The 26,594-nt window shown below is 40.7% G+C and overlaps 1 protein-coding gene across 8 annotated transcripts in view; it reads left to right on the top strand.

Annotated features, from left to right (window-relative positions):
* CEP44 (centrosomal protein 44) overlaps positions 1-26,594 on the top strand; it is a 119,267-nt gene that overhangs the window by 7,653 nt on the left and 85,020 nt on the right. For 6 of the 8 annotated variants that reach the window (XR_008445072.1, XM_054029722.1, XM_054029719.1 and 3 more), the window contains exons 2-7: positions 688-837; positions 9,183-9,333; positions 13,239-13,385; positions 16,469-16,579; positions 22,253-22,384; positions 23,030-23,239. Coding sequence is in view for 7 of the 8 variants with exons in the window: in XM_054029722.1 (XP_053885697.1) it covers positions 749-837; positions 9,183-9,333; positions 13,239-13,385; positions 16,469-16,579; positions 22,253-22,384; positions 23,030-23,239 (840 nt within the window). In the remaining variant the exon portion in view is untranslated. The remainder of the gene's footprint in view (positions 1-687; positions 838-9,182; positions 9,334-13,238; positions 13,386-16,468; positions 16,580-22,252; positions 22,385-23,029; positions 23,240-26,594) is intronic. The other 2 variants (XM_054029721.1, XM_054029724.1) reach the window with 1 other exon arrangement.

Genomic DNA, 26,594 nt, shown 5'->3' with positions numbered 1-26,594 from the left:
TTAAACCTTAAGGGAAAAATATCTCTAAGTTAAAGTAAGACTTGAGACATTCATGTAAAAGATTTTTTTTGTTCACCTAGTTTCTTTCTCTGCCTTTCTACATATTTCCCCAAACTGAGTTTAAACTTCATCCCCTAATGGCCACAGAACTGGTGTCTGCAACACCGTTTTGTATTTTTATTATAGTTAAGTATGCTTTTTCAGGGCTTATGCAGCATTTATATAAGATTTTATATAGTGTTTTTTGCTTTACACACTTCCCCTTATAATACTCTTGCCTTTGTTTCCTTGAAATAAAGATTCATCCAGATCCCATAAGCTGGTTGTATAGAGCTGTCTTCAGACCATAATGATACGACTACCTGACATTGAGTAAAACACAGGTCTTTGTTCCACCTGAGCAAGCTATTTAGGAAGCAATAACCCAACTATGGAATTTGAACTCTGATTTCCCTTTCTAGCAGTAATAATTCTAGTTTACTGACTGACCTATATATTCCATGCTTTTTAGTTTGAATGAGGAAGTACACAGACATTAATTTGTGCGGTACCTTGGCTCAATAGCATATTGGGAAATGTTATAGAATGTCAGAAATAAGACAGTGTCTCGGGGAAAAAAATACATGGACTTCACTGGTAATCCTGTTGCAGTTTATAATTGTCATGTTTGTTTTTTTTCTTTTTAAGAAAGAGAATATCCTGTATTAAACTTGTCCCAAAATCTAAAAGAAGAATAGTGTGTGAAATAATGGCAACCGGAGACTTAAAAGGAAGTTTACGCAAGCTAGAACAAGGACTTCGCTTGTTAAACTATCCTAGAGATGTGGATTACACAGGGTAAGAGGCAATTAAATATTTTGAAATAACTTGTGCTTATACATCATGATGACTACAAGAATGTAAACAGTTCTGGTAATTGTTAATAGAAATTCCACCACAGAGTCAATATAGAAATTATGATCTGTGCATGTGTGTGCTAATGGCAGGGTATGGTAGATACCTAGTCAGATTGAATACACATTCCAAATCATTTAATTATATAGTGTCAAATTTTGAGTGTGCGCACTAAGAAATAGGTTATTCCTGTTGACAAAGCTGATAGAATACTGATGTTTATGGGCTGAGATTGGGCCATTTGCCATTGTAGACAGTCATGACTTTTATTAGCAAATATCTTCAACAGCCAGAGATGAGACATTGAAGGGGCAGGACTCAGAGTTACTACCGAGAATTTTTCCCAGGTGTCTGGCTGGTGGGTCTTGCCCATATGGTCAGGGTATACCGGCTGCCATATTTGGGAAGGAATTTTCCCCCAGGTCAGATTGGCAGACACACTGATGGTTTTTTTTTTTTTTTTTTGGCCTTTCTCTGCAGCGTGAGGAACAGGTCACTTGCTGTTTGAACTAGAGTAAGTGGTGGATTCTGTGTAACTTGAAATCTTTGAATGAAGATTTGAGAACTTCAGTAACTCAGCCAGAGGTTACAGACCTGCTTACAGGAGTGGGTGGGTGAGGTGTTGTGGCCTACAATGTGCAGGAGGTCAGACTAGATGAGCATGACAATCCCTTCTGGCCTTAAAGTCTGTTACCTGGTTCAGCTGCAGGTGTTTTATTGAACAGTAGACATATGTATAGATACTAATATCACCCTTTCCAGCTGTTCAGCATTTCACAATTGACTTGGGACACTTCTGTGGGTTTCACTTTTCTCTGAAGCATTAGGATAGGGGCCTATGTTGGAGGCAGGATACTTTACAACTAGTATTATTTACATATCTCTTATGGGAAATCTATCAATAGTGCAGCTTCACCAGTGTTGGTAACAGTGAGAGCACTAAGGTAGAAAGTGGTATTTTTACCACTGCCCTCTTCTCAGTGCAAGTACAGAGAGGTAGCGATAAGAAGTGGCACTGCTCGCTCTATACTAGCACTCTCGTTAGTAGTAGTTCAGTATTAAGAGAAAGCACTGCAGTTCTTCCCACATTGTCATCTAGACCTGAGCAGGGTCAGATTACACAGTGATAAAATGCTTGTGCATTTTCTACTGTAGCATTACCCCAAGTGCAGCTGAAGTGCTGAGAGATTTCACACAAAATGTTATTACAGGTGCAGCCTGAGATGATTTGCCTCATTTGCACAAATAAGTTACTCTTCTCCCTAGTGAATGGATTCAGTATTTTAATAATCTGTTGAATGTACAATGTCACAATGAAAATATTCAGTATTTAATACAACAGTTATTGCACATTCAGTTTTCCTTGGTATCCCCAGTCATTTGTGTAAGTAGTTGCAAATCAAGATGTACTTCACTCAGTTTGTTACTGATAAAGTTATTTGCCCTTGTAGCGAAGCAATGACTTGCCGGCGCGGCACCTCCTGCTGGTTGTCCTGGAAATTAGCTCTTCACCAGCTTCAGAACGCCCTCTGCAGGCCACTGGCTCGCCTGCTGCTGGCTCTGTGTCCCTCCCGGACCCCTTTCCCTGGGGTTTTGCCCTCCACAGTACCCCAGCTCTGGATCTCCCCTCCCAGGGGAACCCTCACCCTCTACACCCACCTTGCCTCAGTGGCTACTTCCGGTCATCATCTAGCCCCTGCTCACTGGGGCAGACTGCAGTCTGTAAACCACTCATCACTGGCAAGGGGGTTTTGGACCTCCTGCCTTTGCCTAACCCCAAGCTACACCTCTCTAGGCCTTTCCAGGGCCTGCAGCCTGGGGAGTTACCAGACTGGCACTCCCAGCTCCTCTTGCCTTCCCCAGCACTACTCTACTCAGGTCCCCTTCTCTCCCAGGCAGCCAGGTCCTTCTCTCTCTACAGCTAGAGAGAGACTGACTTAGCTCCTGACTCACAGCCCTTTTATAGGGCCAGCTGTGGTTGCTTCCCCAGTCAGCTTAGCCTTTTCTCTCCGGAGCGGGGTAACTGCCCCGCTACAGTCCTTTTCTCTCTTTAGCAATGCTTTAACATCACAGGTGACCTGGAAATACATATCCGGTTTAGGACTGATGACAAGGTCCATGTAACCAGCAGGCATAAACCCTATAATTTTGTAACCATTAAATACCAGCTTCGCAGTGAGGGTGCAAGAATTCTGTAATATGATATATTGTCCAAATCCAGAGCCAAATATGGATTTAAAGTTATTTCACTAATGTAATTTGACTTTGATATCCCCTTTTCAGTATTCTATAACTTGTGGAACAGGGAGGAGGAGCATTTTAACTAACTTTTATGACGGTTCTCTGAACTGTTGTATGGGGTAAGAAAGCTAGGGGAAAAGTTCTTGGGGCCTGATTTTTATTCTCTTTCCTACCTCCCAAAGCTGTCTTTTTCTCTTCTTCCACTATTTGGTGTCTTGCCAGCCTCAGAATAGGCATTTGGTTAGCTTAGAGCTTCTGTACACAAGCATTTCCCAAGCAACACCCCCTGCAGTGTGAAACTGAACAGGCACATTTCATGTATGTTCCTTTTCAGTTTCACTTGGGAAAGTACTTGTGCGCAAGAGTATAATGTTAGTGTCTATGTGACTCCTGGGCACAGTATCTCCACAGGAGTCAGTAAATAGAAAAAACAACAGCTTGTTACAAGGGAAGGTGGATCCTAAGCTACTGGACTGCAGATGTGCTATATACTTGGTTGAATAAATGACACACTATTGCAAAAGCTAAAAAAAAAGCCATCATTTCCTTATGCTTGCTGCAGAGTTAGGCACTTAAGTGCAACAGAATTCTAGAGGCCCAGGGTAACAGTATGACTATTATGAAAAGTGTAACATGCAAAACTTAAATATTATCCAAAAATCCCCAAAGGTGCATGCACAAATGTAAGAGAGAGGGAGATTTTTGGCATACTTGGTGACATAATTTGATCCACTTTTTACTAGTTTTTCCTGTAGTGCCTTGATTAAAGCTGGACCTTTGCAAAAAATACACTTCTTCCACTGTGCAGTGGAAGCAATAGCATGTCGCTGAAGTTGTTTATAGTGAATACTTCACATTTGGCTTAAGGAAAGTTCAGCTGGAGTTTTTCATTTAAATTGATCTTAAAGCTAATGCAATTCTTTCATTTATAATCATGTTTATGAATTTTGTACAAGAGGAAAAAGCAGTACATTTTTCTGGAAACAGAGGACTGGCTTTATAAATAATCTTAGTACATTAACCAGTTCCATAAACGTAAGTGGCTCAATAAAGCAAAAATGTTGTTTAATCCCTTTGAAGTTTTAGTTCTTCAATAATGGAGAGTAAATGTCAGTTAAAATGTATATTTTCTAATAGATATGTTAATATACAGAATGCCTATTGATAAAGGTGGAGGGGTAATAAAAAGATTTATATGGCTACGCAGGGAGATTGAAAACAATGTTAGTGTAGAAAAGACGTTGTATGTCAATGTTCTTCTTTGAGTTATTGTCCACATCTTCTTCATGGATTCCATTCTTGGTGTTCATATGGCCCGTGCACATGAGATCAGATTCTTACGACCTGCAGTGTGTGTTTGGGTCTGCACCTGTGTTCTATATGTCCTTGCCTGTGCTCCTCTCCCACCCTCCAGAAACAGGGTATAAAGAGCAGAGCAAGCCCAACTGTTCCTTGTTTCTTTCTTACCATCCATGGCAGCAAGACAGAAACCCTGCAGTGTCCAGTTACTTCTCTGTATTCAGTGTTAGTGTTAACTAGTTCGTTTTAATCTTTTTCCTGTTGGCAAAAATACATTTGTTTAGTCAGATATTTAGGTTTTAGGGCCTGCCTCACCCCCTGCAGCGCGCGCGCACACACAAATACAGGGGCTCTTGCAATATGGAAGAAGTGAAATCCCTGGAGTTTAAAACTTGACTCTCTCAAGAGAAATTTCAACACCACTTAACAGGTACTCTAGATGCCTTTGTTTGCTTAGGTGAGGAATATGTTCCATACATATTCCTGAGAAGCTGGTTCAATAAAAGATATATTACCTCACCCACATTGTCTCTCTAATATTTCATATATCACTTCTCTAAGTGGATTCAGAAAGCTTGAGAAAGCTCTTAAAATCATTCCTCATGTAATGCTCTATGTCAGCCTCCACAGATGCCAAAAAGAAGGATGTAGGGAGACCTCAGTTCTCCAATCAGTCCCTCTCCATGAGCACCCCAGTGGGCCAATATTTCACCCTGAACTTGCACATTGTTGACTAAGAGGCCTCGGTCATCTGCCTCCATTCTAGCGTCAGATATAAGCTGAGGCATAAGTTATCCTCACCAGAGCCTACCAAGTCAGACACGAGCAAGTCAGATACCTGCTCATCTTTGGCTCAACAGTTAAAGGGTAGTCCAGAGGCCTGACATAAGTCCATCTGGTGCCTTGGTACTGAATGTTAAACGTGTATCTTCAGTACCGACGAAACATGTGGACTGCCCTTGCTCCATCATTGGCCCCTTGGTACCTGGTGTGCAGATACCATCTGTACTAGCACCTAAAGCGCATATGAGTACAGAGTATGAGTAAAGTACAGAGTGATCTAACTGTAGGATTAATAACCGTGTCAGTGAGGATGCTGGTAGCTAAGCCACAAGTTAATATGATTCATTAGTACAGCAGATGAAGGAGGTATCTCCAGTACCAACATCATCCCCTGCCCAATTAGGGAAAATACAGCAGAGCCAGAGCACTCCTGAAAGGATGGCCTTCCCACCCCACCCCCTTTGGAAAGAAGTATACTTCTTCTGTTCATCCTCATTGAGACTCAGTAGGGAGTCATCTCCTACATAGCCACCCTCTCCCACTTGGGTAGCACAATATAATCAGGAAGCAACCTGGGACTCACAGGGAACATCTTGGTACCCCCATCCCAGTATCTATACCCTTATCAGCCTTGGCCCTACTGGGTACCTGTGCATGTGCAGTCATATTCTCATAAGCCTGTAATTTCTGCCCTTTCTAAAGTTAGACTGCCCTTCCCAAAGAGGCAGTATAGACCAACATAGGCAGGCCAGCTAGTGCAGCCTCAAATACAGTGACATGACGAGGAAAATGATATGGAACAACATCTACAAGGGAAGAAACAACTTTTCCCTGCTTTAGTTTCCTTATCCTTCCCCAAGGAGGCAGTAAATCCTCATTGGATAACTTCAAGGAGTTCTGGGACCTCATCAGGCATATGGCAAAGACTCTGGAGATATTTCTGGAAGTGGTACAAGAGAAATCTGATAAGCTTCTGGAGAACTTGCACTCTTCCACACCTGGCAGGCTAGCAATGCTGACAAATGAGGAATTGTTGGAGACTGCTGAAGATCTTTGACAGAGTCCAGCCACACCCAAGTATGCAGACAGAAGGAACAAAGTCCCTTCAGATTCCTACTTTGGTAAGGCTGTCCCACAACCATTGTTTAAGTAGGACTCCTCCTACCTACCTCCAAGCAAATAGACAACTGCTTGTTAGTTACCAAGAGTGGAATCCGTGTGGACAATCACTTGAAGAAGGGTTACTGTAGCTTCAAGACAGGTTCTTCGAGATGCATTGTCCACCTGGATTCCTTCACCTACCTTCCTTTCTGGTTATTACAGAATTCCTGCTCCTCCAGGTTTGTGTATTGGTAAAGGAATCTGAGGGATGGTTGAGCTAACTGCCTTTTTTATGTTCTTGAATGGATGAACTTCTAGGGCATAGATGTGGCCTAAAGAATCCAATCTCATGTGTATGCTGTTCATGTGGGCAACAAATCTTCAAAAGACACAGTTTATCTAAGGTACACCTCTACCCCGATATAACTTGATCCAATATAACACGAATTCATATATAACGCATTAAAGCAGCATTCCGGGGGGCGGGGCTGCGCACTCGGTAGATCAAAGTTCAATATAACGTGGTTTCGCCTATAATGCGGTAAGATTTTTTTGGCTCCCGAGGACAGCATTATATTGGGGTAGAGGTTAAGTAACCATTTTTTAATAGAAGCCTGAAAATTGTAACAAAGGTATTGTAGCTAGATGGGTTCTTTGAATTATTAGATCTCAAGATTGGTGGATGGACTAAATAAGAAAATGGAAAGTAAAAGAGAATTTAGGCTTGTTTTAATAAATAGGTCAGTATTTGCAAGTGTTTATACCTCTTTGTGGCCATAATCTCGTCTGAAAAGTCTTAAATTCCGTCAGTATTCAGGCTGAGTGCATATGACTTCAATAAGACTGGCCTTTAAAGTACAGATGAAGGAATAGTGCTTTTTGAACACTTTGTTACCCACATAACAGTGTTTTGGGTATTGCAAGTAGTAGAATTCTTGATTAAAGTAATTCTTTCATGAAACTGAAGGCAATTCAATGTTAGTCTCACTATGATATTCGGTTATTGCATTCTGCTTTTATCTTTCACTGCAGTAGTAACTTTCTTTAATTTTAGGGAGGTAGGGTATTCCAGTTACACAGTGCAGATAATAGGGCTTCATTAATTCATTGCCTTTGGCATCCTGTTCATCCACAAAAGGACTCCGAGAGAGAGAGAGACTATAAGATGTCTGTGCATCTGCCTCTAGACTTTGTGGTCTGCTGAAGCTGCAAAAAATATAAAAACTGAATAACGAAATGCAGTTCTAAATACGGCTGTTAAGCAGAGCTTGAAAAATTTACCAGACTCCTATTATCTGAAGTGTAATCCTGCTAAGAGATAACAGCAAAAGATACACATCAGTGAGATTCAGGGCAAAGTGTTTTCACAGTCTCGGTGGAAATCTGGTTTCATTGAATTAGCAACAAAGAACTGGAATGACATAAAGACACAAAACAAAAAATAAAAATAAACAAACATTCAGAGACACTATAAAACACTTATTACAATACTAATCCCAGATACAAAGGCTGAGTTTAGGTAAGGGTGAAGGACTATATTTCAGTTGCTGAGTACCGTCTTTCTTTTCTTTTCCAGTATTTAAATGGTAGGTCTAGATTTCTACCCAAAATCTGTTTGCACAGGAAGTTTTCACTGTTCATTGTGTTAGCTGTATAAAGTGTGGCAGTAAAATCATGGAACGTAGTTCAGACTTTTGTTAATTTAAGATCTATACTTTGTCCCAACATGCGCAACACCAGTTCTGTGCGTGTGTGTGTGTTTTGCATATTTGGATTGGTTTGGTGGAAAATGGGAATAGGTGCTGAAAAAGCAAATAAATTGGGTAAAAGTGTCAGTATTCAAGGTCAGGTAAAAATGGTAATTTACACTCCACTAAACACTGGGCTGAGAACACTGTATATGAGTGTCTTTTTCTATGAGGAATTAATATGGCTTATGAAATAAATTGCATAGTTGTGCCTTGAATTTCCATTTTATAATGTTGAGGGTTTTTTTAGATCTATTATTTTCAGGAATTGCCTTTTTGCAGAGTGAATAAAAATCGCACTCTCTCTATTAAAATTTTGTTTATACCAGGGTTCTGTCTCATATAGAAGAGTGCTTTAAACTTCCTATTCAATTACTCAGGGGCTGGGTTATAAATTTAGTATTATATACTCCCTACAGTGCATAGTGGAATGTCTGCTGATGTCCTTAGGAAGTTTGTAGAGAGATCAAGACGATGATATGGCCATTATGTCGTAACTAAACATTTGGCTATTTTGTTCAGTGCATTATTGTCACATTTACTGCTCAGTGACAAGATCTGCTCCCATTTGGGCCACTGTTATTTCTGCCTTTTGTTTCTTTTCTTTTCTTTCCCATCCTTCCTCCTTCTGTCTTTGTGGGCCCCCAGTTGTCTCTGCATTTCCTTCTGTTCAGCAACTTCCAGTTTCAGACCCAGTGTGCTTCACTCCCACCTGTTTCTGCATTCCATCTGCTAAAATGATCAATAGTAAAATACTTTAATGTTGACAGTGAAGTATCATTGTATCATTTTAGAGTTGACACTCCAGTGTGATTCATAGGAAGAGGAGTGTGAGTCAATTTCAGGCTGCCTTCAGACTCAGGCAGATTTCACTGAATCAGGTGACCTAAATGTGAACTATGTTTTTATTTCTGAAGCCAAGAGGGCTAGAAACTTATTTAAAAAGGGTTGGGGCGGGAGGGGAGAAGGAAGCTGTGCTTCTACACAATTTTGATACATCTTGTGGACCATACAGATATGCCTTACAGGCGGTATGTTTGACACCACTGGTTTATACTGATTGCTGATTATTTACTTCCATTTACTGTGCAAAATACTTATCCTTTTTCCCCCCAGCAGTTTTGTAAAGGGTGATCCAGCTGCGTTTTTACCCATCATCAGTTATTCCTTCACGTCCTTCTCAACTTACATAGCAGAACTTTTGGTGGAATCTGATGTAGAGCTCACGGCTAAAAGCGATTTGCGTTTTATTGAAGCTATCTATAAGGTATCTAACTTTATGTTCATTGAGTTTTATGTATCTGATAATTACCCTGCCAAACATTTAATATGCGTCTCTGCTGGGTAATAGAATAATTTTGAAATTGTAATATTGGTGACACAATCATTTGGTAACTCCTGCACAAGAGGTTTGGGGCATGGGTCACTTGCTGGAGGATTCTCTGCACCTTGAAGTCTTTAAACCACAAGTTGAGGACTTCAATAGCTCAGACATAGGTCAGGGGTTTGTTATAGGAGTGGGTGGGTGAGATTCTGTGGCCTGTGTTGTGCAGGAGGTCAGACTAGAAGATCATAATGGTCCCTTCTGACCTTAAAGTCTCTGAGTCTGTGAGTAAATTTAGCTGGATTGATTTGTAAAGTATATTCAATGTGTCTTCTGCTTGGTGTCTAGAGTCAAGATTTCAGAGGAGCCATGACCAGTATGTGGCAGGTCCAAATTTTGATTTATAACTTAATGAAAACAGTGAAGGTTGATATTAGCTCAACTTTACTCTTTTTAGTTGATACTATTATTGTTTGTATTATTGTAGTTGCTAAGACTGCCAGTCATGGACTAGGACCTCATTGTGCTGGATGGTGTACAGACAGAGAACAAAAAGACAGTCCCTGCCCCAAAGAGCTTACACCAAAGTGTAAGACAAGAGACAACAAATAGGTACAGGCAGATTGATAGAATACAGAGAAACAATGAGACATAAGTGGTCAGAATGAGAAGCTGTGGTATCAACATACCAGAAGCCTAACCAATGTCAAGTTATTAGAAAATACTGTGTCATAATTTTCTATTAAATGACATCTTACATCAACAGACTGTAGATATGTAAGCTTACCTGAAACATTCATTGTACAATGTATTATGTAGCCTGAAGTTGACTGAGAGTGTGCCTTATTGCCACTGAGGAAATTAAAACCAATTCTAAGTGTTCATTTTGCAAACAACTGTTCTTGAGTTGTTCCTATGATGTGCCTTTCACACTGGTGTTTATAACTAAGGTACATGCAAATTTGATCTTTTTGATACTGGCACCGTAATCTCATCAAGACTATTAAAAATTCTATACAATCCTAATATTAAAGATACATTAGACTTAAAAATCTAAGAATTACTTGCATTGTATCCTGATTATTTTACTATTGATCTAGTTTATAACAATTGGAGAAATTACAATTTGTTACTTAAAATTGTTGAAGTCTGGGTTAGAGAATACATGTAGGAAAAACTGTGTACTGTAGGTTACAATAACATAAGGAATATTTCAGACTTGCTATTTTATATATAAAAACACATTTCACTCTTACATGCTAATTAAATGAAAGTGAGCTGGCTAAAGCTCAGCACAGACAAGCATGAGAAGATGATGTTGGGTTGCAGGAAGCAGTTGGAGGAGAGGGTGGATGTAATATCGGTTTTCTTGCTTGAAAGAGTGTCTGCCATGAGTTACCTAGGTTTGCAACAAAGGATGATTTTGGACACCCTCCCTCCCCATAGTTGCAGTGAGGTGATTCTATAGCACTGAACCAGTAAACTTTTTACAATCTGGTTCTGACTAAGAGGTTATGAATTTTCCTTTTGAATACAGACCTTGCCACTGTTACCCACGTCTGTTACTGTAAGATTAGACTTTTGCAATAGACTGTACTTGGTGCTACACCTTAAAAGAGTTTGTAGGCTGAAGCTGGTGCAGAACTCAATAGTGGCTCAGTATTGAGCAGAACATCTTATTAGGAGCATGTAACACCAGTTCATTGCTATCTGTCTGGTCTCCAGTTAGTTTAAGGTGTTGGCTATGATCTCTAAAGTCCTAAATGGCCTGCAATCTGGGGGATCCCTTTTTTCCCAGTGGCATACTGCCACAGCTGCAGTCAGCTGTGATGCACAAGTGGGATTCCAACTTATAAAAAGAGGGGGGATTGTGGGAGAGACATTTTGTGTGGTTTCCAGGGCTCTGGAACTTGCTCCCTCACCTTGGTCCAAAATAGCTTGATTTGGGGTAATCCTATGGGCTTTCCTCTGGCTTTTGGAGTGTATTGAGGATATACTCCTTGAATTATGAAGGGATGAAAAGGAGCTTTTTTTATAGGTGCCTGGCCGGGTCTTTTCTGATTGATGCTTAATGCTTCTGGTGTTACTATCTGAGGGTGTCTCTACACTGCAGCTGGGACCATGCTTCCTGGTGCAGGTAGACAGCAGGTTAGCACACTAAAAGTAGCAGTACTCGGGTGGCTAGCCCAAGCTGCTGCCCATGCTGCTGCCACACTGCTATTTTTAGGATGCTTGCTTGAGCAGAGCTAGCACGTGTCTGTCTACCTGTGCTGAAAACATGCTTTCAGCTGCAGTGCAGATGTACCCTGAGAGCTAGGGTGTTAAGCCTGTAAATGCATCATCTTTTTATATTTTTATTCTTTTAAAATTGAAATAAAATCTGAACAATAGTTATTAATTTTTAACCTTGTCTGATATGGTTAGGTAATAAATATTTTAATGTAATTTGTTGCTAGCTGGTTGGTTCATGTGTGTTTCAATTTAATCTAAAGATTGTACACAAAAATCTTCCCATCAAGTTCATAATGTTCTGCTTTAATGAATATCCAAGATTTCTAACCTTTAGATCTTGATTCAAACTGAATTAAATTATCAGCTGTTTTTACAAGGTTCCCCCCCTCCCCCATGGAATTGAATAGACTAATTTGTCAAGTTATTTCTTTGAAAGTTTCTTTATAGATAGTTCTGTAGTTTTAAACCATCCAAATTTTAAGTCATTACATTTTAAACATAAATATGAAAACTTACAGGGACTTCTGCTTGTTATATACAGGCTGCAGTATAGGTTTTTCACTGGTACAGCGTATGTAATTATCCTTAAATTACCTTATAAATATGTAGTATGCCTGGGTTAAAAGTAGGTGTGTGGTGCCATCTTAGTTAAGACACTTTACAAAGGTGTAGGTTTTTTGTTTTTTTTGTTTGCTTTTTTTTGGGGGTGTGGAGAGGTTGGTGTTTTTTTGTTGTGAGGGGGAAATACTCAAATGTAGGTTTTTTGTTGGGTAGAGATGTGCTGCCCATTTTAACATTAAGTAAAAATATGGTTTCAATTCTCATTCCTGTAAGTGCCAGTTATTGTTGAAATAAACATCATACTGGTATCAATAGATTAAGAATAAAAATATTTGACTTTTGTAGAGCGTTGTATTTAATCCAAAGAGATTCATATAAATACACCTTTTCTCAATTTTTTAAAAGTTTTTGTGAAATTCTGCTTTTTATTATAGCAATGCACTTCACTACATGTCACTACACTTTGTATCTATGATTCTGTATGTTTTCTAACTACAAGAGTATTTAAGCACTATAATAGGTTTGTATGGGAGGTTGTGGAATCCCCATATTGGAGACTTTTTTAAAACAGACTGGACAAACACCTGTCACGGATGGTCTAGGTTTACTTGGTTCTGCCTCAGTGCAGGGGGCTGGATTTGGTGACCAATTGAAGTTTCTTCCAGCCCTTCACTTCTATGATTTTATGATTCTTTCTAGAACTGAAACAAACAAAACTGTTTTTACTGTGCATTCATATTTCTGGAACTCTCCAAAACTTTTTTCCAAACTTGCTTATTTGTTTAGACACGTATTAAGTTTGGTATTTGTATTTGCTTTTGTTTTTTAAAGGAGTGATTTGATTTAAGAGTGCCTGGTAGATTGGCATACGATGGGAGTTCCAGTTATGGGGGCAGTTTAGAATATATACAAAGACCAGCATGTGAAAAGATTCACTGGCAAAGCTAAGGGGGCAAAAGGGGCAATTGTGCAAAAATAAGAACAAAAATATAGTTTCTACAGAACAGAGAATATACAGAGGTCTGGGAAACTAATAAAGTTTTACTCTCTTGCAGCTACTTCGAGATCAGTTTCAATACAAACCAGTTTTAACAAAACAACAGTTTCTCCAGTGTGGCTTTGCAGAAAGGAAAATACAGATTGTTTGTGACGTTATCAATGCTGTGATGAAAAAGCATAAGGAATTAAGTAATATGAATAAGGTACTTCAGATATGATTTACAGTATTTGAGAGAAAGATTAACTATATTTTGTATCATATTTCAGTTCAAATGTTGCTCTAACTAAAAAAAGAACTACAATAAGGATCACTGAAGTTAGAATAGGGGGGTAAAAGCCCTAAATCAGAGTCCATCCCCTTACAAATTCAGTATGTACATATATCAGATATTTAAGTGATTCTGCACTTGCTGCTAGCCAAAGGACCTAGACCAGGGGTTCTCAAATTTCATTGCACTGCGACCCCCTTCTGACAACAAAAATTATTATACGACTCCAGGAGGGGGGACTGAAGCCTGAGCCCGCTCAAGCCCCACTGCCCGGAGTGTGTGTGTGTGTGGGGGGGGGACACACATAGCCAAAGGGCTTCAGCCCTGGGTGGGGAGGGTGGAGAGACTGTAACCTGAGCCCCACTGCCCAAGACTTCAGCCCTCAGGCTTTGGCTTCTCTAGGGTTACCATTCGTCCGGATTTACCCGGACATGTCCTCCTTTTTGTGCTAAAAATAGCGTCCGGGGGGAATTTGTAAAGCACTCACAATGTCCGGGATTTCCCCCTCCCCCGGCACAGCAGAGTGAGCGGCTGGGAGGGCTGCAGGAAAGTCCCGGGCTGGACTCCGGAGCAGCTGGAGAGGAGCTCCGCCCTGCATTCTGAGCAAGTGTCTCAGCACAAAGTGCAGCCCTCCCCTTTTGCAACTGGGAGCGGTTTCTGCCATGCAGCGTAGCAAAACGGGAGCGAGAGCACTTTGTGCTGATACAAGGGCAGCTCTCCCCTGCAACCCGGTCCGGATCTGGGACCGGGTTTTGTTGTGCAGGGCCAGGGACCGGGTTTTGTTGTGCTGGGGAGCTCAGCCACGTGTCCGGCTCGCACAGAGCCCAACACCCTGTTCTGAGCAGCAGGGTAAGGGGGGCAGGAGAAGGGGCAGGGAGGTTCTGGAGGGGGCAGTCAAGAAACGGGGGGGGGGCTTTTTGGGGGGAGTGGAGAAAGTTTTGGGCAGTCAGGGTACAGGTAGGGGGTAGGGTCCTGGTGGGCAGTTGGGGGGGGGTCTTAGGAGGGGGCAGTTAGGGGACAAGGAACAGGGAGTCTTAGGTAGGGGGTGGGGTTCTGGAGGGCAGTTAGGAGCAGGGGTCCCAGGAGGGGGCAGTCAGGGGACAAGGAGCGGGGGGGGTAGGGGGCTGGGAGTTCTGGGGGGGAGCTGTCAGGGGGCAGGAGTGGGGAGAGGGATCGGAGCAGTCAGGGGACAGGGAGCAGAGGGGTTTAGATGGGTTGGGAGTTCTGGGGGGGGCTGTCAGGGGGCAGGAGTGCGGAGAGGGATCGGAGCAGTCAGGGGACAGGGAGCAGAGGGGTTTAGATGGGTTGGGAGTTCTGGGGGGGGGCTGTCAGGGGGTGGGGAGTGGTTGGATGGGGCGTGGGAGTCCCAGGGGTCTGTCTGGGGGTGGGGGTGTGGATAAAGGTTGGGGCAGTCAGGGGACAAGAGGCAGGGAGGCTTAGATAGTCCTGGGGGGCAGTTAGGGGCAGGGGTCCCAGGAGGGGGTAGTCAGAGGACAAGGAACGGGGGGAGGGTTGGGAGGTCAGGGGGGGCGGGAAGTGGGAGGGGCAGGGGCGGGGCTAGGGCGGGGCTCCTCCCGTCCTCTTTTTTGCTCGCTGAAATATGGTAACCCTATTCTGCACCACATGGTGGGTCTCGGGCTTCAGCCCTAGGAGATGGGGCTCCAGGAAGTCTAACGCCAGCCCTGGCAACCCCATTGAAATGGGGTCGCGACCCAGTTTCAGAACCACTGACGTAGACATACTAACATTTTGTAGTGAACAGACAAAATTTCAAGCAAAGATAAAACAAATTCACGCCTATTAACAGTAAGTTTCATGTACTCTGTTACGCTTCTGGATGTAGTGAGAATATCATTGCAAAATAGTTCATTGTACTTCTGGAACAACTTAAGGTAGATAGGAACAAAAATTGAACATCTGCTCGTTTGGGGTTTTTTATTTATTTATTTATTTAATTTTCTGAAAAGTGTGACACCTAACAGTATAGTGTTCAGAAACAAACAAAACAAACTTTTAAGTCCAAGCATCTGCAACAAATTGTGTGTCTGTATATATTCTTACTACTTGTATGTGAGTTTTAGTTGGATTTCACAATACACAGTTTGGGTCTTATTTATATATAGATCTTAATATATATTGATTTAGTATTAGGGCAGGTAAGAAATCGAACACATCAGTTGATACTGGGTGTATGGGCAAGTTCCTTTCAGAAAAGAAATTTGAAACGTTTCTATCTCATACGAACTTGTAGGATGTAGATTGGGGTAGTCAAACCACAGCTCGCAGTTAAAGTGCAGCTCACGGAGCCCTCCGTGTCCCCCCCACCCCATTCTCCGCCTACCAGACTGGGGTGGGGGGTGAGCTCGAGGCTTCTGCCCAAGGGGAAGGAAGGGTCTCAAGGCTTCAGCCTCGCTGGAGGCACCTGCCACGGCTTGGGGCTGAAGCCCTGGCAGATGCCTTCCCCAGGGCAGAATTTCCTAGCCCTGCCGCAGAGCAGGAATTCTGCAGGGCTGACGCCCTGAACCCTGGCAGGCACGCCCAGCTCTCAAACTTCTGAAGATTATCGCATGTGGCTCAGAGGATCAGTAAGTTTGGCCACTCCTGATATAGATAATCATTGCACGTAACTAGTGTTTCTATTATATGCATTTGTAACTTGTGACCCTTATTACTATAAGGATATATTTTCCTATAATTTTTTTAAAAAATTAAGTGTCAAATACCTTACAAATATTTTTGCTTTTATATCCACGACCAGGCTAGACCCAACCTCATATGTGCAAAATGTGGTTTGAGAATGTATGTATATTAGATTCACTTTCAAGTGTTTGTTTTAGAAACTATTAGCATTCTTAATTTCATATTTTTTCTATTTTTGGTTAATATTTTATAATGAAAAAATCCAACTCTGTTTCATATGTATGATGTACAATCGGATCATATAGTGATAATTTTTAACAGTTTATTTTAGGGGGGGAAATGACATTGCTAATGTGGATTTTTTGTTTATTTTGAAGGCTAAATCTCAAACAAGAAAAAAAAACAGGTCTTTAAAATCTGAGTCACAGGCAAATTGTGAGAAACTTCTTGCTGATTCTGTTATTTGCAGGACTGTGATTTCTCAGCAGGTATGAAACTAGAAAGAAAATTGTTTGCTTTTTTTATGTGTACAGTTTAAAGTTCTTTGACCCTAGTGATATTAACGAATCAAAGTAGGGCTGATCTGCAGTTGTTCAGCAAGCCAGTACCTTCCTAGAATGTAAGCTTCCATTTAAAATAAACAAAAACTTTAGTTGTGAAGATAAGTGTAAAAACAAGATGCAAACAGATGCAAAGACTGGCTCTGAGAAATGTGCTCTGCTTCAGTTCACACTGAAGTCTAATGATGGTATTTAAAGTATCGTTATAAATTTACTGTTTCATTGGTGACCAAATATGAAAGAAAGGAGAGGGACAAACATAATATGAAGACATGCATAATCTATTGATGATGGGTAGAATTTGGGCTATGAATGTAGTTTGAATTCTTTCCAATCTGACCGTAGGTAATACTAAACTAATCTGTTATCAGAAATACTTTTTGATATTCTGCCAAAATCTGGAAATGCCTCTTCATAACACATTTCTCAGTATAATATGTTTGATCTACTAACCTCTGCTACTGTTATACTGTGAGGGAGGCAAAGAAGTTTTACTCTTATTGTTTGCCATAGAGGCAGCAAAGTTACACCCTGCAGGACTTTACAGAACTGTAATTGTTTAGGAAATCCGGACAGTCTCTACTCAATGCATCACTTGCTGTTAAAATCTGTCCTCGTCACAAAGATTACCTGCTTCTGGCATGATTTACCACCTGACCCTACCCTTTTTATATGATAGAGTAGAACGGGGAACACATGGGACTCCTATGGACAGATAGTCCACAGCTCCTTTGAAGAGAGGAATCTGTCAGCCACATTCAAATATGCATTAATCAACCAGCATTGAAGAAACCATTGATTTGCAGAGTTCCGAGTATCAACCATTGACCATTGGTTACCTCCTTTTTTACAGCATGCTAATTGAGAAGCTAGCAGAGAAGTCTCCAATTCTACCTTTCAGCTGCCAGTGTTCTAGATCCTTTTCATTCTGGCTTTTGATCAGTGCATGATACAGGAAAAGAGCTTATTGCTCTGCAGGAGTAGGTCTTCCATCATAGACAAGAGAAATAGATTCCTACTCATTTTGCTAAACTTCTTGTGACACTTGATACTATTGATCACCTAGTACACCTGTCCATCTGCAAGAGACTTCAGGGGAAAATGGAAATACTCTGAAATGGCTCAGATTCTTATTGTGCTGAAATCAGAAGGTCATCATGGACAGCTGTTCTTCCACTTCCAAAGCCATCACCTCTGGAGTCCCACAATGCACATGATTCTTCCCTTTATTATCCTGTTGCCAATAGGAAGCCATCAAGGGTATGTCTACACTGCAATTAGACACCTGCAGCTGACTGGGGCTTGGGCCAATGGGCTGTTTAATTGTGGTGTATACATTCGGGCTTGGGCTGCAGCCTGAGCTCTGGGACTCTCCCACCCCATAGGATTCTAGAGCCTGAGCTCCAGTCTGAGCCTGAACATCTACACTGCAACTAAACAGCCCCTTGGCCCAATCCCTGCAAGCCTGAGTTAGGTGGTACGGGCCAGCTGCGGGTTTTTAATTGCGGTGTAGACATACCCTGAGAGATTTCTTAAAACAGGCTGAAGTGCAGGTAGTGCATGAATGACACTGAGCTCTACATCTCCTTTAAGCTAAATATAAACAACACTGTCCTCTTGCTTCCTCATAGTTTTGATCCAAAGCCTAGTTGAAAATATCTGGGTAAAGATATATAGGGGGAAAATTGGGGTGATGTCATTGTAGGGCACCAAATCAGGAAGAGGAGGTGGATCAGGCATTTCTATCACAAATAACAGAAATATCCAAAATACAAGACGTGATAGTAATGGGGAACTTTGCCCAGACATCTGTTGGAAAAGTAGTACAGCAAAATATTTAGGGATAACTAACTAACAAGAATTTTAGTTATAAGCTGGGGACGCATCGGTTGGAAGTAACGGAAGAGGAGAAGGACCTCGGAGTCCTAGTTGATCGCAGGATGACTGACTCGGCAATGTGACGTGGCCGTGAAAAAAGCTAATGCAGTCTTGGGATGCATTAGGCGAGGTATATCTAGTAGGGATAAGGAGGTGCTGGTTCCGTTATACAAGGCACTGGTGAGACCTCATTTGGAGTACTGTGTACAGTTCTGGTCTCCCATGTTTAAAAAGGATGAAATCAAACTGGAACGGGTACAGAGAAGGGCCACTAGGATGATCCGAGGAATGGAAAATCTGTCGTATGAAAGGAGACTCGAGGAGCTCGGTTTGTTTACCTTAACCAAAAGAAGGCTGAGGCGGGATATGATTTCTCTCTTTAAATATATCAGAGGGATAAATATCAGGGAGGGAGAGGAATTATTTCAGCTCAGTACTAATGTGGACATGAGAACGAATGGATATAAACTGGCCATCGGGAAGTTTAGGCTTGAAATTAGACGAAGGTTTCTAACCATCAGAGGGGTGAACTTTTGGAACAGCCTTCCGAGGGAAACAGTGGGGGCGAAAGACCTCTCTGGCTTTAAGATCAAGCTTGATAAGTTTATGGAGGGGATGGTTTGATGGGATACAGTAATTTTAGTCATTAGGTCGATAACAATGGTCAATGATGGGATAGTAAAAGTTACTACAGAGAACTTTTCCAGAAGGTCTGGCTAGAGAATCTTGCCCGCAATGCTCGGGGATCAGCTGATCGCCATATTTGGGGTCGGGAAGGAATTTTCCTCCGGGGTAGATTGGCAGAGGCCCTGGAGGTTTTTCGCCTTCCTCCGCAGCATGGGGAAGGGGTCGCTTGCTGGAGGATTCTGAGCGACTAGAAGTCTTTAAATAATGATTTGGGAGTTCTACAGCTAAGTCAAGGGAGAGAATTCTTCCAGGAGTGGGTGGGTCAGGTTTTGTGGCCCGCATCATGCGGGAGGTCAGACTAGATGATCATAATGGTCCCTTCTGACCTTAGAGTCTATGAGTAAAACACAAAATTTCCAATATATTCTTGAAGTGTAGTGGGGACAAGTGGAATGCTGTATAGTGGGGACAACTTTTTGTTTCAACAAGTGAAGGAAATAAGTGGGGGCAGCCATTTTAGTCTTAATTTTGACCAACAGGGAGGAATTGGTTGCAAATCTGAAGGTGGAAGGCAGTTTGGGTGAAAGCGATCATGAAATGGTAAACTTCTTCATAATTCAAAGGAAAGAAAGGAGTGAGAGCTGTGGACTTCAAAAAAGCAGACTTTTAACAAACTCAAATAACTGGTAGGTAAGATCCCATGGGAAAAATAGTCTAAGGAATAAGAGTTCCAGAGAGCTGGCAGTTTCTCAGAGAGATATTAAAGGCACATCTGCAAACTATTCTGATGCAAAGGAAAGATAAGAATAGTAAGAGGCCAATATGGCTTTTTCAGTAGCTCTTCAATGACCTGAAAATAAAAAAAGAATACTAGAAAAAGAGGAAACATGGATAATTGGCTAAGGAGGAGTACAAAAGAATAGCATAAGCATATAGGGACAAAATCAGAAAGCCCAAGGCACAAAATGAGTTACACCTAAGTAATAAGAAGAGGTTCTATAAATTACATTGGAACCAAGAGAAAGCAAAGGAAAAGAGAGGTCCTCTACTTAGCGGGGAAGGAATGCTAATAATGGACAACATCAAGAAGACTGAGGAGTTTAATGCCTATTTTGCATCAGTCTTCACCAAAGTTAATGATGACCAGCTACTCAACACAATCAATAAGGGGGAAGGAACACAAGCCAAAATAGGGAAAGAACAAGTTTAAAAATATTTACCCAAGTTAAATATAATCAAGTCGCCTAGGCTTGATGAAATTCATCCTATGAGACTGTTTCAGCTAGTTCCTTAAATCTCTGAACCAATAGCAATTATCATTGAGAACTCATGAAGGAAGGGTGAGATTCCAGAAGACTAGAGAAGGGAAAACATAGTACCTCTCTTTAAAGGGGGAAACAAAGAGGACCTGGGAATTATAGACTGGTCAGGCTGACTTTGATACCTGGAAAGATACTGGAACAAATTATTAAACAATCACTTTGTAAGCACCTATTAGATAACAGGATTATAAGGAATAGCTAGCATGGATGTGTCAAGAACAAATTTTGCCAAACCAACCTAATTTCCTTTTTTAGCAGGATTACTGGCTTAGTGGTTAGGGAGGAAGCATTAGACATGATATATCTTAATTTTAGTAAGGCTTTTGACACAATCCCCTATGATATACTCATAAACAAATTTAGGGAAATGCTATCTAAATGAAATTACTATCAGGTAGGTGCGTAACTGGTTGAAAGACCTTCCTCAGAGTAGTTATCAATGGTTTGCTGTCAAACTGGGGGAGAATATCCAGTGGGGTCCACAGGAATCTTTTCATTAATGACTTGGATAATGGAGTGGAGAGTACACTTGTAAGTTTGCAGATGACACCAGGCTGGGAGGGGTTGCAAGCAATTTGGAGGAATGGATTAGAATTCAAAACAACCTTGACAAATTGGAGAATTGGTCCAAAACAACGAGATGAAATTCAATAAAGACAAGTGTGAAGAAGAAATCAAATGCACAACCACAAAATGGGGAATAACTGGCTTGGTGCTAGTACTGCTGAAAAGATTCTTGGGGTAATGGTGGATCATAAATTGAATGTGCATCAACTGTGTGATGCAATTGCGAAAAAGTCTAATATTCTGGGGCATATTAACAAGTGTTGTACCTAAGGCATAGGAAGTAATGTTATATCAATAGAATAAAAACCAGCAGGATTTTATTAAGAGGGATAAGGCAAAGATGCCACATTTATTGTAAATATAATGATAAAGCAAAAGATAAAAGTAAACAATGTTGTTTGACTACTTATTTCTATTACTACTTATTCCTTATACATACATACACGTGCGTGCACACACACACACATATATATATATTCATTTACACAATCATTTATTTAAGTTTTGTATAGGTGTTATAGTTACCAGCCTAGAAGTTGCTCATGCCAGGTATCTTGGTCATGAGAATGGAGCTGAGTCTGTGTCAGGTGCACCTGTGCTCCTGGAGGTTGGCAGCAGAACCAAAGACTCAAAATCCTCAGTCTTGAGAGTCCATTCTTATAGGAATTAATTCCTATGTTAGTCTATGGGAGCTGTTTTATTCTGCTGTTGCTGACTTGATCAGCAGATGGCACATTCCACATTGAAGTCAGAACATTCAGAGGAGTAGGGCTTACACCATGGAACTCTTGCAAGGGGTAGGAGACATTGCTGTGCTCAGAAAGAAATGTAATACTGATCTTTTGACTTGGCTTTCCCTCAGTAAGCCTACCTAGAAAAACTAAAAATAAACAAAAACACCTAATCAAGCTATTTTTCTAACAGGCTGCCAAGGAAAAGGAGAGATGTTTCTTACTTTTAAATATGTGGGAAGCATATTTGGGGTGATGGGCCATATGACTCTGAAACGATTATCAAGAATAACTCTGTTTTTGTTTTCACAGTTTAAAACTTTCATGGTCTGTCTTACAACTGGGTGAGATTAGATTGCTTGGGTGTATAGATAAAAGCAAAATAATTAAATGCAGAACATTGTACATTTAGTTGGCAAGAATGTTTTTGTTGTAATAAATCATACATGTGGATTATTGTTTTCTTACATACAAAGAAACCTCAAGTGGAACGTCACCCAGATAGTGAAGTTAATGTGCATGGCAATAATACAGCCATTCCAGTAGAAGAAGATAGTGAAGAAGAATCCTGTGTAGCTGATGATGTTTTAGAAGTTGTGTGTGAACAAGTAAGAATTTGAATTTTAAAATGTAGAGTTTGGTATGATAGCCTAAGTGGCTACTAAATATCGTTTTTTATTTTTTTCAAAATTAAACTTGATCTATAAGTATATAATAAATGTATAAAGAACATTGGTAGTACAATTGAACAACTTGTTAAGAAAAAAAGGTTTTAACATGAGTAGCAGTTGAGACTTACTACATCTTATTTATTTTGAATAATGTCCAAATGTGCAATGTACTGTACAAGCACAAAAAAGAGGGTCCCTGCCCCATGGTCTCTTAAAAGATCATACCAGATGGTCAAAAAACAGAGGGTAAAAGGAGAAGAGGCACAACAAGCCTGTGGGAATAGTTATGCGGTGGTTTGTCTTGTCTTGATTATTATTTCTATGTAAAGCACCCCCAGTTACCTGCCAGCTGACTCTGAAGTTGTGGGGTATCTCTAATGTGCAAACTTTTTGCATAAAGCAGTTCACAGCAATTTCTGAAGGAAAAAGCATTCATAAATGTGACTCATCACAATGGTTGAAATGACCTAGTGGGGAAGAAAAAATGTTCTACACTTCTGCAGTGGAGTTTATCATGTCTGTTCAATTGTATTTATGCCTAAAATTAGAGAAAGTAAAATCTCTTATTGTTCTTATTTCCAGGCCACAGAAGATAATAGTCAAATTGAGCTGCTAAAGAGCCAGCTTGCTGATTGCCAAGAAAAACTTAATAAGCTAAATTGGATGGAAGATAAACTACATGTTTTAGAAGAGAGAGTGAAAGGGAAGGTTATTATAGATGAGAAGGACTGGAATAATCTCCTGAGCCGAGTCTTGCTTCTTGAAACAGAACTGTTATTGCAGTCAAAAAAGGTATATTTTACCATAAAGCTTCAATTTTATTGGGGAGGTTGAATGTGTAGCAGGGTGGATTGATTTTTAAACTGGGGATTTTAATCTTATTTAGCATTTGTATGCTCTTTGCCTAAAGAGAGGATGATTCTCATTGGTTGGTATAACCATCAAAATATGTTGCTTTGCAACTAAATATGTAGAACCTTAGAGTTACGAACCTCAGAGTTACGAACTGACCGGTCAACCACACAGCTCATTTGGAACCAGAAGTACACAATCAGGCAGCACACATCCCCCCCCCCCCCCCAAAAAAAAAAAAAAAAAGCAAGTACAGTACTGTGCTAGACATAAACAACAAAAATAAAGGGAAAGTTTTTTTTTAAAAAATTGAAAAGGTAAGGAAACTGTTTCTGTGCTTGTTTTATTTAAATTAAGATGGTTAAAAGCAGCATTTTTCTTCTCCATAGTAAGGTTTCAAAGCTGTATTAAGTCAATATTCAGTTATAAACTTTTGAAAGAACAACCATAATGTTTTGTTCAGAGTTGTGAACATTTCTTGAGGGGTTCGTAACTCTGAGGTTCTACTGTGTAGCCTTTACATGAAATCTAGTACTACTTTTGCTAAATAGGGAGATACACTATATCTATGCACATTTAAACAATTATAAAACGTGACATACATTTATTCAAATTCTTAATTTTTACTACTTTGTTAGAAAATGGTGAATGAGGCAATTCTTTTCTACTAGATTAATTTTTTTACTTGTGATTTGTATCAAGATACATTTAGATGAAAATTGGAATGCAGTCAAAATACGCTAAAACAGCATTCAAAATTTGTTTGCTAGTTAAATACTTAAGAAAAAATAAGGTTTTTTTTTTCTTTTTTTATTAATCAAAACCTGTCTTGCATTTAAAACCGAATTGTGAAACAAAGGACGTATTATCTGCACTTAGTGAATTGAAGTGATTGTTTCATAGACTTGTAGAGTACATCTATACTGTAATAAAAGACCCACGCCATGGCTGCAGGGTCAGGTCAGTTTACAGTAACTCTTCACTTAAAGTCGTCCCGGTTAATGTTGTTTCATTGTTACGTTGCTGATCAATTAGGAAACATGCTTGTTTAAAGTTGTGCAGTGCTCCCTTCTAACGTTGTTTGGCAGCCGCCTGCTTTGACCACTGCTTGCAGGAAGAGCAGCCCAGTGGAGCTAGCTGGTGGGTGGTTGAAACCAGGGTAGACCGACAGCCCCCCATCAGCTCTCCCTATCAGCTCCCCGCTCCCCTAAGTTCCCTGTGCAGCAGCTGCCCAACAGGCTAGCAATTGCAACTGTCCCTCCCTCCACTGCCATGTGCTGCTCCTGCCCTCTGCCTTAGAGCTGCTCCCCAAGACTCCTGCTTGCTTGGAGGGTGGGAGGAGAAAAAGGGGGGATAATGTCAGGGTGTTCCCCTCCCCCTCCCCCTGCTCCTGCACCCCTCTTACCCCATCTTCCATAGAGCAGGGGGGGGACACATGACAGAGGGAGCTTCCAGGCAGCAGCAGCTGCGGTCTGGTTTCAGCTTGCTGATCTAATTAACAAGGCAGTGTACTTCTGACCCCACTCTTCATAATTAAAGGGGAAATGCGCATCTCTCTCTCAGGGTGTGTGTCTCTGTCTGCCCTCCCTCCTTTCCTACTGCCTTGTACAGTAGAGTGTGAGAGTTAACCCTTGAGGGCTCAGCCAATTCCTAGTTCATCATTTAGCAGTAAGGCATTCCCTGGAAATATCCCACCTTTTGACTCCTTCACCTCAACCAAGCTTCACAATCATCACCACTGTGTACCAGTATTAAATTGTTTGTTTAAAATTTATAGTGTGTGTGTGTGTGTGTGTGTGTGTGTGTGTGTGTGTGTGTGTGTATATATATATATATACACACACACACACACACACAGAGTCTTTTTTGTCTGGTGAAAAAAATTTCCCTGGAACCTAACCCCCTGATTTACATTAATTCTTATGGGGAAATTGGATTTGCATAACATTGTTTCGCTTAAAGTCGCATTTTTCAGGAACATAACTACATTAAGTGAGGAGTTACTGTACTTGGGCTTGCCGGACTTGGGTTACAGGCCTGTAGAATTGCTGCATAGATGTCCGGGCTCAAGCTGGAGGCTGGGTGCTGGGGTAAGGATCCTACCACTCGGCCCCCAGCCTGACCCCCAATGTCTATGCAGCAGTTTTACAGTCCCGTAGTCTGAGCCCCGTGAGCTTGAGCCAGCTGACCTGGCCCAGCCGTAGGTGTTTAATTGCTGCATAAACACATCCATAGATTCTGGTCACTATGTCCTTCAAGATTTTAGAGCTAGTAGATCTCCGCCTCACACCTTGTTTTTATTCGTACATTGGAAGAGAAAAGCAAAGGGTTTCCTCTTCTTCAACTTACTTCTAATGACCTAATGATTTAAACTGAAATTGTTGAATAAATTGAAATGGAAAAAGTGTTCTTTCTGTACTTACAGAAGAGATTACTGCTGTCAAATGCTAGGTTAGCATTTCAGCAAATTATATGGTTCCAGGTGACTTGCACTACTTCAGTGGCTTGACTTTCTTCACAGCTTCAGAAGCAAATGTGCTGCTTAAATACTACCTTTTCATTTAATTTAAATGATTTTAATAGATTTTTAGTAAGGTTAAGCCTGATGTAGGTTTTCATAATTTCAAATTTCATTGTCAATAGTTTTATTTTTAAAAAGAAAAATTTATTTAATTTAAATTTTAAAATATTTTTGATTTAAAAAAAAAACACAAACATTTTCTCTACCCTGATCTGTACTAATATTTAGCCATTAGAATATCTACTATTTGTAAGGTAATGTGTGACCATGATCACGTGACAAAATTTTAAACAAGACAGAAATCTCAATTTCCTCATGAGCCCACTATTCCTCCTCTCTCCCAATTGTGCTCTCTCCTCCTTTCAGGGCCCCCTGTTTCCCTCTCATCCAAAAAAAAAGTTAGTGGTTTGTTACTGAAAAGTGTACAACTATTCCTTCAGGACTTGTGGAGCAGCACTGTGCATTGTAATGGAGTTTCCCAGAAGGAGCCTGCAGACCCTGAGGGAACTACAGAAATAGCTCTGCAGTTTATCAGTGATAGCCACTGTGTTAGTATGTGGTACTAATACATTTACTGAAGGAATGTAATTACTGTTTGAGTGGTTGCTATTGTTATGAAAAAATTCAGCCTGCTTAGTGGCACATGATTTTTCTCTTACTCTAACTGTCTCATCCTACCTTGTTGGATTTTCTTCCTGTAACTGTAATAATTTATATGAGACCACCAAAGTACCACTTATGAATCTGATTACTGTTTAATTTCCCAAGGCAAGG

The sequence above is a fragment of the Malaclemys terrapin genome, chromosome 5, assembly GCF_027887155.1.
Source record: "Malaclemys terrapin pileata isolate rMalTer1 chromosome 5, rMalTer1.hap1, whole genome shotgun sequence".
Taxonomy (NCBI): domain Eukaryota; kingdom Metazoa; phylum Chordata; order Testudines; family Emydidae; genus Malaclemys; species Malaclemys terrapin.
This window is presented reverse-complemented; position numbering and strand designations above follow the sequence as displayed.